General features: G+C 44.9%; 1 protein-coding gene across 1 annotated transcript in view; it reads left to right on the forward strand.

Annotated features, from left to right (window-relative positions):
• Positions 1-3,400: 3,400 nt before the first annotated feature.
• Positions 3,401-13,858, forward strand: part of LOC147605083 (MIF4G domain-containing protein / MA3 domain-containing protein) — a 107,283-nt gene continuing 96,825 nt past the window's right edge. Inside the window, 5 exon segments of the mRNA XM_086794395.1 lie at positions 3,401-3,623; positions 3,742-4,467; positions 4,470-4,494; positions 4,616-4,683; positions 4,897-4,979. Coding sequence (XP_086650521.1) covers positions 3,835-4,467; positions 4,470-4,494; positions 4,616-4,683; positions 4,897-4,979 — 809 coding nt within the window. The 5' untranslated portion in view covers positions 3,401-3,623; positions 3,742-3,834.

Below are 13,858 nucleotides of genomic sequence, written 5' to 3' on the forward strand. Positions count from 1 at the left end.
TGATGTGAGTTGATGTGGGAATGATGTGATTGGATGTGAATTGATGAGATGATGTGATTGGATGTGAGTTGATGTGGGAATGATGTGATTGGATGTGAATTGATGAGATGATGTGATTGGATGTGAATTGATGTGAGTTGATGTGGGAATGATGTGATTGGATGTGAATTGATGAGATGATGTGATTGGATGTGAATTGACGTGAGATGATGTGATTGGATGTGAGTAATGTGGAAATGATGTGATTGGATGTGAATTGATGTGAGATGATGTGATTGGATGTGAGTTAATGTGGGAATGATGTGATTAGATGTGAGTTAATGTGGGAATGATGTGATTGGATGTGATTGGATGTGGGAATGGATGTGAGTTAATGTGGGAATGATGTGATTGGATGTGATTGGATGTGATGTGATTGGATGTGAATTGATGTGAGATGATGTGATTGGATGTGAGTTAATGGTGGAATGGAATTGGATGTGATTGGATGTGATTGGATGTGATTAATGTGTGAGATGTTGTGATTAGATGTGAGTTGATGTGATTGGATGTGATTGATGTGAGATGATGTGATTAGATGTGAGTTGTATGTGGGAGTGATGTGATTGGATGTAAATTGATGTGAGATAATGAGAAATGATATGGAATGATGAGAAATGATATGGGATGATGAGAAATGATGAGGAATGATGTGAAAGAATGTATAATGATGAGGAAAGATGGAATTTTGTTGGAACTGTAATTGTATGTGAAACATGTTTTTTAAAATGTTTTATGTCACTAAAGCAGGGAAAGGCCTTTTGACTATCTTGTGGAATGAGATCGTGGGTAACCTAAGTGACCTAAGTGAAATAGCTAGCAGCTGACGGAGAGTCAATGAAGACGTCTCGCGTGGCATTTTGACTATCTTGTGGAATGAGGTCGTGGGTGACCTAAGTGAAATAGTTGGCAGCTGACGGAGAGTCAATGAAGGACGTCTCGCGTGGCAAGGTCGGCCGAGGTCTTGACCAACCTCGATTAAAAATGGTGAGCTTTTGGTACGGTGGATGAGGGACCAAGGAAGTGGCCTATGAGTGAAGTGCTAGGTGACCTGCAAGGAACCTAGAGGGTGCTGACCATACGATGCTCGGGCTCTGGGTACCCACGCGTGTGACGAGGAAGAAAAATGAGTTGGAGCTGTTTTCTGAACACGGGCATGGATCTGGTTGATTGGCCTTGTTGGTCTTCAATGGATGAGTTCATGGCTCTTTTACATGGATCTTGTTGGTTGATCTTGCTGATCTCCAACTGAGAGTCCATATGGATTTTATGTGATTAAACTCCTAGGTACTATGTGCTAGGAACTATTGAAAAGGCCCCTGAGTGAGCAGGGTGGTGAGCGTTCTGGTTGCCAATGATGCCATAGGTACGCTGAGGAAGAAATGACTGAAATTTGGAATTTATAGTTGGAAATGGAATACTGAGGATTATGATGGAAACACTGTGGTTTTATTGCAATGCTGTTTTGGAGATAGTTGAGTCTAAGAAAAGGCAATTTCATATTGGTGGGTGTGTAAGTGGGTGTCTATTTAAGTTTTGCATGAGAGCCGGCTAGGGGGCCTGGGAACTCTTTTCCCTGGTACCCGGGACAAAACATAACCAAATTTATATAATGGATCCTATCAATACAGTGGTTGGCTAACCCATGGGATTGGATGGGGTTAGGCTGGACTGATGGATTCCTATAATAAAATTCAATTTTGTTCAAGTTACGATAGTTGAAGTACATTAAATCTCCTCTGTTCTCTCTCATCTAGATGTTCCCCTCTCTTCTTAGTTTTATTGCTCTAAGGAGTTGTTGGGTTCTTCTTTTGTTTTTACATGTGTATTTAGCAAATTTGTTATCCTTCAATGAGGGAATAGAGGATGCTATAGATGTCTATCTTCTTAGTTTTATTTCTCTAAGGGGTTGTTGGGGGTTTATTTTGTTTGTAGAGTGTGCATGTGTATTTAGCAAATTTGTTATCCTTTAATGAGGGAATAGAGGATGCTATAGAGGTCTATCTTGTTAGTTTTATTGCTCTAAGGGGTTGTCAGGGTTTTCTTTTGTTTTTAGAGTGTAAGTCCCAGGATAATCCTTGTTCTATGGAAAAAGAATCAATGGCTGTGCTTCTTTGATGGGGGGAAAAAAGCATTGGTCTCTATGAACCAAGTGTAAGTTCCTCCTTTGATTCGGCCATGTGACTCGCAGATTTGGTCGGAATACAAAGGACAGTTAAGGCTTTTTGACTACGCTAGAAGATTTTCTTGGAGGAATCGCCTATGCTTTTTGGGTGAGGGAAGTTTTTTCTAGGTTTGGTTTTGGAAGAACTGAGGGATTAGTCTTTGTCTGGACATTCGTGGGTGAGGCCTCGAGTGGGAAGCTTTGCCCTGCACAAGAGGTTGCTACTTCCGCTGCTAGCTCCCCGGATTCCGGTGCGCGGAGGGGTCAGGCGTCTCACAATTGCTTGGGACAAGATCTCTATGCCTAGGAAGATTCATTCTTAATTCGATCATTGCTATATGGTAGGTCGAAATTGGGTATAATAGGAGAAGCCATATTTCTTAAAGTAGGCTTAGGTAAGGCTTATGATCATATGAATTAGGATTATTATCTTTATGTTACAAGTTTCATACTTTGGGCGCAAGTTTAGTATCATGGTCACCATTATTGAAGTAAATGGACAATGGAGGGGTTGGTTGAAGGGATGCCCTTGTTAGGAGAAGACACTGTCTTGAACAATTTGTTGACGCCACAACCCTCACCTTGAGTGGGGATGTGGAAAAATTTGAGAATGCTTAGAGGTGTGTTTTGGACTTTTATTTAATCTCGAACTCTCGTCAAAAAATAATAATTCATCATTTGTCATCCTTAAAAAATAGAGTCAATGTTATCTACTTTCTTTGTTGTTTGGAGACCTTCTAATAGGCAACTAGACAGATTGGAAAAACTTCTTAGGAGTGTATTATGGAATGGGAAGAAGCCAAAATCAGGTGCACTCTTTGTTGCACTCCTAAGAAGATAAGGGGACTAAACATCATTAATATTAAATTTGTACTTGATAGACTAGCTACCAATTGGTTTGTAAGGGCTCACAACAACACAACACAAAAGAGGCTTGGTCTAAATTAGTACTGGCAAATCTAGAGATTGTAATTTTCTCAAAGCATAAAGCTTAAACTTGTGGTCTCCTAGTGTGAAACTTGGACATCAAGATCACTGCCTCGGTGGAAGTCGTTGCAAATTATTATGATTATTATTTTGGCTTGACTGAAAATTTAAAAGTATACACACGAGATGCCATGCTTGGATTACAAATTACTAGTCCATTAGGCCATTAAATAAACAAATAAAAATGTATTTGTTAAAAACACATTTGCTACAAATTTGAAGTCTGTTCTTTCTCTCTCTCTCTCTCTCTCTCTCTTTTGTAGAGAAACCTTGCAACCTTGCGGCCTTGTTTGAACGCAGACAGACACGCTTCGTCCAACATGCCTGCTCTTGAAAGTAAAGAAAAGGGATTATCATCAAGGAAAGAAAGACGGAAAGATGCAAGGAAGGCTAAGAATCAACGCGCCTGCAATCATGGACTCAGCACCAGCAGGTCAGTTCATTTTCATTCATGATCTCATGTATGCTTGGATTCTGCAGCTCGTTTTCATACGTAACCTCGCTTAAGTGCGTGGTAGATTTGTATACATACATCATATAACCTGTGCCAGGTGAAGAAAAAGAAGAAAAAAGTCACCTCACAAACACATGAGACTTCTGAATTGGGACTAGAAACAAGACCATCAAAGATTGTCAGGTCAAAAATGCAGATGATGCCAGTGGGTAAGATGAGTGAAGTGAAGCGAACGAAGTTTGAAGAGTATCTTGAGATGGACAAGAAGAAGACAGCGGGTGTTAGTGCGGAAGAGGACCTGGCATTGGAAAGGAGACTAGGGAAGAAATTGAAGTTGAAGCACGGCTTGTTCCACAATACCTCTGATGGCTTATCCGATCTACTGGAGGGAATGGTTTCTTCATCAGACATCTTGGAAGATAGGAAGAGTGTTAAAAAAGTTGCCAGAGGTGCAAAGATTGATTCCTTGCAGGGTGGAGCAGCGGAGTCTGATGAAGATGAAGGAAGCATTGTACCGGATGAGAGTGAAACAGAAGAGGATGTCTTTGAAGAACTTTTTGATGAAGATAGCAAGCTCAATGGTTCTCTTGATGCAATGGATGACGAGGATGGAGGTGGTCCCTGCAAATCGTCCTCAGATGTAGAAGAGGATGGCAGAGAGCCGTATGATGCAGAAGAGAATGAAAGTGGGCTGACTCCCACAGAAAGGATGGACAAGAGACGGCCATTTCCAATGCAGAGAGATTTAAATCTGAGGATGGACAACCTGTGGTTATGTATGTGGCACCCCACCTTAGGGTTTCGGGTATCCCTTCAAATGAACTTTCTCAGCTTCAACGCCACTGCAGAGGTTGGTTAAACTGAAGCAACAGTGCTCTTTGGTGGTTTAAGTTATGTTTGTCTCTGGGTTTTAAAGGAAATTGGCTAGTTTTTTTTGTTTTTTTGTTTTTTTTTGTTTTTGCTGTGGTAAGGGTTGCTGAACAGGTTATCAGAGGAAAATGTTGAATCGATCACCCAGGATTTTTTATCATTATTCCAGGTTAGCAAAGCATAGTACAACATAATCCTTCTTTTTTGGAGGATCATTGCTTTGTATAAGGGATGGGTTTGATGAAGCATCATGTCTTTTATAGGTCGTTATTATTTCTGCTCAGAGATTGTGAGCTTGTTCTGTGCTTCATGTGTAAGTGCCATTTTGCCTTCAACATACAGCATTCCCATGTTGATAGTCGAGTTTTTAATTATCTTTCAGGTACATGGAAGAAGGGCAATGACAGACATCATCACAAACGAAATAATGGGGGCAGTTTGTAGTGGACCTCGAAGCAATGAACAGTAAGTCTTACCTTCACTTCATGAGAAATTTTGAGTCTACTGACATGGTGGAGGCAGTTTGTAGTGGACCTCGAGGCAATGAACAGTAAGTCTTACCTTCACTTCATGAGAAATATTGAGTCTACTGACATGGTGGACTGCCCTCCACGAAGGAGCAGTTGCCAGGCTTTTTTTCTTTCACTTCACTTGATGAATGTGCTGGGACCTGCTGTGTACCCTCACTGAGTTTGTACCGTACTTGTTAGTACCTGCTATCTAATACTGTTATTTCGATGTGTACTTGCTATACTTGGTTCAACTGCTTCTGTATGTGCTAGTGTCTGTTCTGTACAGGGCTGGCACTCATGTATTTGTTGTAATTGCTGGAAAATGAGAAGGGAAGAGCTTGTTAGAGGGTGGACAAGGAGTGTAAGGGTAGCCTTTTTTGTGTGGGGGGTATCAAATTTGAAGAATGGATGCGCATAAAGGTGAATAAGGCTTACTAGGAGGTTGGAAAGGCATGCATATCCGCTACTTATATGCTGTGTTTGTCGGTGCATCTCCTTTGAGAGCATGTACCCCTGTGGAGTTGGCTGGTGGGCTTACATGCAAACATCTGCTCATTGCCAAATTATTATTCAAGGCATCAACATATACGATAACATCGTGTGCGCTGTAACAGCGTGTTTAGTGCGGCCCTTTTCAAGTACATAATATTTTGGAGCAGTCATGGATAATTGATAATCAGGAGCATGTATCACTATATACGGGCACTTTGATGTTCAAGAAACCCGCAAATTCATCATCATACGGTCACAACACACATTTGGTGTGCAAATTGGGATCTATGATTAACAAAAAAAAATTGAGAACCTGTTGCTCCTTGTCCCCACTGGCAGCTAGCCCTAGTACTCTTCGGTTCCCATTGACCTCTCCTTACACAGGGTTGTCCATAGCAGCCTTGCTAGCCCCCGACCTACCCTCTCCAGCTTACAACATGCTTGTGCCTCACCCACTGGCTCATGGTTCTCACTAGGGCTCAAAGGCATTAGCAACCACAAAGCCCAGAGTTCCAACATTCAGAGTCCTAATCTCAACCTATTACTATGGAGGGTCCGATCGACCAGCCTGGCAGTCCAACTCCAACTGAGTGGCAGCAGGCTTTGTAGCAGATGCAACAACAATTCCAGCAGCAGCAGCTTCAACAGCCCATGGTCATAGTGGTTTCTCAGATCTAGCAGTTGAAGACGGATCGCCATTCTCATACCAATTCTATACTGGTAGTCGACACTACAGCAATAGTACCAAAGAATGAAGACATCATTCCCCATGAGCTAGGAGGTGACGATCTTAAGACTCTTTATTGTCTTTTGCAAGCTAGTAAATTTGAGAAATTGGAAATTAAACACCCCGATTTTTATGGAGGACAATGCAACAAGCGTACCTTTGAACAATGGCTTTATAAATTACGCATGTATTATGACTCTATGGTTCTTATCGATGCTAAGAAGATTACATTGGCCGCATCCTTGCTTCAAGATATCGCTTTGCTTTGGTGGCAACGGCGACAACACGCTAGAAAAACGGTTACGACGTGGGAAAAATTTAAGCGGGTCATCCATAAGCAGTTCATTCATGCCAATGTGGATTTTCAAACCCGAACTCGGTTATGCCACTTGGGCCAAATTGGTTGTCTGGCTTCTTATGTCTCCCAGTTCACTAGCTTGAAACAAGAGGTTGATTCTCTGTCCCTAGCAGACGAGCTCCTGTTCTGGAACTACCTATTGTTTGAGGTGGAGACATGCATTCTTTTAGGGAGGGAATGGCTTGGAAGATGTCTCGGAAGGAGCACAACAAACATAAGATGCAAGTTCCTCTGGTGGAAAATGGACCGGCGGGTTGTTCCAAGCCCGATTGTTTTGGGAGCGAGTGTTCCTGCCATGAAAGGAACGAAGTTTCGGAGGAAACTTAGATACTATTTTGGGTGTTGTGAATTTTGGCTTTCTCCTCGATATTTATGGGATGTTGTCCCAGAAATTTTGATTATACATAAATATATTGGCGACACGCTTTTTATTGAGATAAGTATTTATGTTTAATGCTTTTCTTTTACCAATATTTTGGATTTTATACATGTTAAACTCCCTTGCTGACGCAAGTGGAGAGTGTTTCTCATATCTATTTTGAGATGTGTTTCAAGAAAATTTCTTTTTCTGAAAAGCGTTTTCGTTGGAAAACATTCTGATTCTAGAAAAGGTTTTTCTATGGTTTTGATAAATAGTTTATGGTTTTGGTCTTGTGTATTGGAGGCTCCTAGCAGTATGGGATGCTAGAACTGTTGCCTACACAAGGATCTCATATGGGGAATATTCTAGTGGTATGGGACGCTAGAATATGTCGCATATGCAATTACAAAACCATGAATTATTTATAAGTATCATGGATTGGTTGATTTTAGTCTATGTGTTACGACCTTGTGTTTTTCCCTTTGGACAACAAGCAGGTGGGCACGGGCACGGGCACGGGCACGGGCACGGGCATGGGATGGATAGTGTGGTGAGGCATCAGTTAATATGAAAAAGAAAACTCATAAGTGTGGCCAACCCAAGTGTGAAAGGGGACAAAAAGGATTTTTAAAGTTATAAGGTTTAATAACCTTTGATGCTTAAAATATTACTATTATATTTTTGAAAAGCATGCGTTTCTTTTAACCTTGGCTTTTGGCATTTTTGAGAAAAAAAAGCGCATCGTTTTTTTATAAAAAGCGAAGGTGGCGGAGATTCGTGGAGTCGTGCGGTGGTGAGGCGCATCACCTTGGATTCGAGAACAGAGGAGTTGCCGGATGGTCTTCACAGGCGCATCCTTGGAGTGCTGCTTTTGCTGGGCGCTGCTGCACATATGGCTACAGACAGGCGGGTGGTGCTGCTGCTACTGCCGCTGCCGCTGCCGCCAGGGGCAACCACTGCTGCTGCTGCCGGGTGTGCTGTTGACCAGGTGTTGCTGCCGCCAGGTGTTACCGCTGCTATGTATGGATTAGAGCCGGGCAGCAATGGGCAGTATAGGGCAGCCAAGCAGGCAACCAGATGGGCAACCAGCAATGGGCAGCTAGGCAGGCGTCAGGCAGGAGTTTCTCTGCAGATAGTCACGCAGCCAGACGAGTCAGATGGGAGGCCCTCTACGCCAGGTGGCTGCATGTGTGGAAGCAGTCAGCGTGGGTCTCTCTCTATCTCTCTTGAAGAAGGTGAGCTGAAGGAGGCACCGAGGGGCTAAGAGCCAAGGGGTCTCTCTGTCTCTTTGCAAGTAGGCTTTGTTTACGAGATTTGGATACAGAGGATTAAGTTAAGATGCACAGGATGATGTTCTTGGAAGAGATGTGTGTTGCTCTTCATCTTGGACTTATGTGTATTCAGGATTTGCTTGACACGTCCTCTATCTTTCTCTCTCTAGGTTTTTGGCACCGTGATTGGATGGTGCATATGTGGATTTATCTGTCATGGAAATAGGACATTGGTTTTTCGAGAAGAAACAGGACTTTGGTAACAAGGATACAGGTCTATGGTTTATGGATACAGGTCTATGGTTTATCGGATACAGGTCTTTGGTTTCATGTGGAGAACATTTCTCTGGATTCATGTGAACAGTTTATAGTTTTCTCAAGGTTACATGCAGGCTGTGACTATAGGAAGGACATATGGTTTGGTACAGGCCTACTGCTGTTTGGGAAAGGGTTCGTGGGATCCATGGTTGAGTGGAGAAGACCTTTTCAAGCAGGGAGGTGTCGTACAGGTGTGCCTTCTCTACTCATTTTTGATCAAGTAAAGAAATACCGCAAGGGGTGCCACTGCGTTTTGGGGCCAATCGGTGTCCTTGTACTATTTGCAGGAGCATTCTAGCTCCCCTGTTTGTTTTCCTTTTTCAGGTTCTCATGGGTGATGATGAAGTGTTTTGTGTGCGAGTGTTTGTTCCACCGCCCGTCAGATTTCTGAAGGCCGGTTTCACTATGAGCTGTTTTGAAACCAACATGGCAGGTATTCTGCGCTCGTATGGTTAGTCGAAGATATGCAGGGTTGTCTTGGACAACAGAGTGCCAGTTGAGCTTCCCTGGCTTGTGTGAACATGTGCTTATTTTGACGACTTTGCAGAGAAGGATTTCTCACATCAATCATGCCATGGCACATTCCTTTTGCATGCATGTGGATGGATCCTTGGAAGGACTCCGGTGTGAGCCCACTGACATGTCAATAGGAGTTTGAAGGACTTTGGTGTGAGCCCATTGACATGGCAAGAGAGCATGTATGGCTTGTGAAGCTTGACATGACAGAACATGTGTGGCTTCTGAGGCTTAACATGACAAGACATGTGTGGCTTCTGAGACTTGACATGGTAACATGTGTGGCTTGTGAGGCTTGACATGACAAGACATGTGTGAGTTCTGAGGCTTGACATGATGGAAACATGTCTGGCTTATGAAGCCTGACATGATAGAACATGTGTGGCTTATGGAGCTATTATTATCAGAGTTGTTGGCTCAAGATATGGATAAAGTTTCTTTCTTGATATGGTTGGCTCTTGTGCTCGTATCTAGCTTTGGATTGTGGAATCTACAGTTATAGCTTTAATGCATGGATTGTGGATTGGCAGTAGATCTGCTATGCTTGAAGGATATCTCAATGGTATGTGGTTTATACAGTTGCGGACAACTGCTTTATAAGACGGAGGGTATGTCACCATTTGGTCCCTCACCCGTCTCGACCAGTGTTTTATACACTAGGTGGAACCAAGGTGTGAACGGGGATCTTTCCACAAAAGAAAGCGGGAGCATTAACCGGCAAGGTTTTGGCTTGGAAGACGGCATTTGGACAAAGATGGCATGGGATTTTCATCATTAAAGTGATGAGTTAGTGTTCTCATACACTATTAACAAAGGGGTGGACATATTAGTATTTGGGCATGGCTCAAAAAGTCAATAAAAGCCAGGCGCCTACCTTTTATGAGATATTTTTATAACCTGTACTCTAAAGATGGCAAGTTGGGTCATTTATAGAGTGATTGGTTGTATAAAGCACAAATTTGGATAATTTTTATGAGGAAAGGCCACTTTTAGCTAAGGGAAAAGCAAGCACATGCTGAAAATAGAGGAGGTCGACTCTATAAAAGAGGAAAGAAGTGAGGCGCCTAGACACAGGGAAGGGGGACAGCAATGCTTTTCTTTGGATTCGCTGGCCTACAGCAGCAGATCCCTCATCTGACCGTACAGCAACACCTTTTCTCTCTCTCTTCAGCAGGTCGAACAGAGGACAACAACCGGCTTTCCTCTCTATACCGGCCGTACAGTGGTACAGTTGTGGTTTTTGTCTCTCTCTCATCTGTCCATGCAGCAGCATGCTTGTTCTCCTCTCCATAGACATAGCGCTGGCTGTACACATGATCAGCAAGCAACCTATTTTTCTTCAGTGGGACAGCTGACTTTTGTCTCTTCTCTTGCGTTGGGCGCACCTTGCAGTGGATGGCTGAGTGCTGACTGGCAGGATTCTTGTTGTGTTGTCTGTACGACAGCCGTACAACAGATGCAGGCTTTTCACTCTCTACTGGCCGTACAGTGGTACAACGGCGGAGCAATCTTTCCTCTCTCTTTGCACTGGCTGTGCAGGTGTTGAGGGTGGATGTGTGCAGGCCGTACAACGGATTGGTGGTGTCAGATGACCTCTTATCTCTTGCACATCTGGTTGATCTTGGAGCTGAGATTTGGGACTGTTTTGGAGGAATCTGGGACAGTTTTTGAGGCTCAATTTTGGAACTGTTTTGGCACGGAGTTGTTAGCATTATTCATCTCCTGGTAGTGTGCCCAAGTTGTGTATCAGGGGTGCCCAGATTTATCCGGGGCAGCACCATATTTTTTCCTCTCTTCAGGGCCCTTGGTTGTAGGGTTGGCCACCCATTTTTCACATGTTTATTTTAGCTAGTCGTGAGTCTTTTCTAGAGCAAGTCAGCTAGCTTATTTTGGGGCTATATAAGGCTTGCCTCCTTCTCATTTGTACTCACCTTGATAGGGGCTTCCAGGCCCGGGTCTTCCCTCAGGGGAGTTGCTCATCGTGCCCTCACTTACGGGGACCACCCCTTGCACAGGGCTGTTTGTATCATTGCTTCTTCATCATTATGCAGATTCGTTTTCTTTCTCTCTGTGCCTATGTCTCACGCTCTCCGCTGCGCACTTTTGACATGGTATCAGAGCACCGGGTTGAGGCTCTTCTACAGAAGGTGTTCAAGTGTTTTTTCTGAGAGAAGGATTTCTGCATTTTTTGATACTGCTGGTTGCAGAGGAGGAGGGAGCGTTTTGGTCTTTGTCTGGGGCGGCTGGAGGAGTTACAGGGCAGCCCCTATTAGCTGCGTTTTCTGCAAGTCGGGGCGGCCAGAGTAGGTACCCAATTGGCTGCGTTTTCTGCCCTTGTGAGCAGGTGAAGGGCAGCCAGTATGGCTGCGTTTTTTTTCTCTGAAGGTGGGCAGCCTGGCTGCGGTTTTTCCTCCAGAGGAGATTCTGGGCAGCATGGCAGCGTTTTTCTCCAGAGGGGGTGCTGGGCAGCATGGCTGCGTTTTCCCCCAGAGGAGGTGCTGTGTTTTCCCCTTCCCTCTCTTCTTCTTGGTACACGTGCTGCCGGTTGGTTACAGTAGCGTTTTTTGCATTATCTCATCTGCGTTTCTGGAGGCAGTGGAGGCAGGTGTTCTTTTCAGGAATGGTGCCTTCCCACATGGCCTTGAGCCCTTGCACGGTGTCATGTGCACAGTGTGTATCTATTGTGTGCTACACGCACACAAGACTAGCTTCGAGGTTTGGGGAAACTTGGAGCTAGGCAGGCTGATTGGCGAGCTCAGTTAGGGATAGACTAACGGGTGGGCACCCAAGTATGGACGGGCGGGTGCCCGAGTGTGGACGCCCGGTGACCGGCCAAGAGCCTATAAAAGGGTGGCCAAGGTTAGTCATTAGTCCATAGAGTCTCGCGTGTCTTTGTGAGATCTCTATGGTCAGGAGCCTAGATCTAGTGCAGACGTGCTCCTGCTTTATGCAATCGAGGCCGGCAGTAGTCTCGAGGCCGCAAGGGTAGCCTCGTGGTGGTATGGGACGTCATGAGGTAGAGATTGGTCGGTACGTCCATCTAGTTAGCTCAGCTCGTGGCTCGGTGGGGACAGCCAAGACTTGTGGGCTTGCCCACGGCTGTCAAGGTTGGGAGGTGAGTCAGGCTTGCACGTTTGTTTGGTTTGTTTACAAGTTTCGAGTCTTGTATCAGGAGTGTTCTACGGGGTGATCCTATGACATTTGTTCCACACGAACTTGAAAAGATTCTTGGATTTTGTGAAAGACGATTGCGTAATACACTTATCACGGAATACAAGATCAAGTGGAAGGGTCGTGTATTGGAGGACGCTACATGGGAGACATTGACTACCCTTCAGAGGGATTACCCTGGCTTTTTAGTGAGCTCAGGAGTGAGCTCTTAGAGAAAGGGGAGTATATCATGTGCACAGTGTGTATCTACCGTGTGCTACACGCACACAAGACTAGCTTCAAGGTTTGGGGAAGCTTGGAGATAGGCAGGCTTATTGGCGAGCTGAGTTAGGGATAGACTAACGGGCGGGCACCCAAGTATGGACGGGTGGGCGTCCAAGTGTGGACTCCCAGTGACCGGCCAAGAGCCTATAAAAGGGTGGCCAAGGTTAGTCATTAGTCCATAGAGTCTCGCGTGTCTTTGTGGGAGGTCTATGGTCAGGAGCCTGGATCTAGTGCAGACGTGAACCTACTTTATGAAGCCGAGGCCGGCAACAGTCTCGAGGCCCGCGAGGGTAGCCTCGTGGCGGTATGGGACGTCACGAGGTAGAGATTGGTCGGTGCGTCCATCTAATTAGCTCAGCTCGTGGCTTGGTGGGGACAGCCAAGACTTGTGGGCTTGCCCACGGCAGTCAAGGTTGGGAGGTGAGTCAGACCTGCACCCCCTTCACGTTTGTTTGGTTTGTTTGCAGGTTTCGAGTCTTGTATCAGGAGCGTTCTACGGGGTGATCCTATGGGGATTTGACACTCGGCCAATCTTTGCTTTGTCAGAGTTTTCAGACTCATGGGTGCACACTTGGATTCACATCCTCGAGGTGTGTGTAGAAGACAATTAGTCTTTTCTCGACAGCAGAGGGAGTCTATGAGTTTGTGCCAGTTTAGCATAGTTTTACTGGTGTACATGTGTTTCCTTTAGGTTCTCAGGGTGTTCACTTTGAGAGGGGGATGTGGTTACTTGGCAAGGTGAGCCATTCCTATTCCCCAAGCAGATGGCCTTCTGGATTACAGGGTACAAGCACAGGAGTCTTCATCCCTAGGATGAGCATTGATTTGGAAGCTTGGTGTACAGGTTGATATCGGCATTCATGTAGAGGCAGGCTAGGTCACTTGGTGACGAGAGCTGTTGTCAGGTTCACAGGTACTTGCTCAGTTGCAAGATGGGAACAGGATGCATGGCAGGTGTATAGGTTCATTGGGTACAGGTAGGTACCAGTGGAGCAGCAGTTTGGAGCAGATGATTGACATCAGATTGTGCTTTGGGATGATGAGTTGTGGATTGTTGGTTCCACATGGACACGTGACTAGTTGGGAGCTTGCCAGCTGGGGGTGTCAGGTTTTGGTAGGAGAGCTTTCTTGAGCTCAGTGCCATAGTTAACACCAAAGAGCTCAGGGGGTGTTGCCATGTGATTGGGTGACTCATAGGGGTGTGTGAGTAGTAGTCCCATCACGCGACGGCAAGTTATGGATACAGGTTTTAAAGGTCAGGTGCCAGCAGGACTGTTAGCTACAGTGTTGGAGGTATGTTTCTTCCACTTGGAGTGTTAGCAGGACAGAGAGGCATTCTTGGACCGAGGGATAC

The sequence above is a fragment of the Cibotium barometz genome, chromosome 60, assembly GCF_041138505.1.
Source record: "Cibotium barometz isolate CiBa-2024 chromosome 60, ASM4113850v1, whole genome shotgun sequence".
In the NCBI taxonomy this organism is placed as follows: domain Eukaryota; kingdom Viridiplantae; phylum Streptophyta; class Polypodiopsida; order Cyatheales; family Cibotiaceae; genus Cibotium; species Cibotium barometz.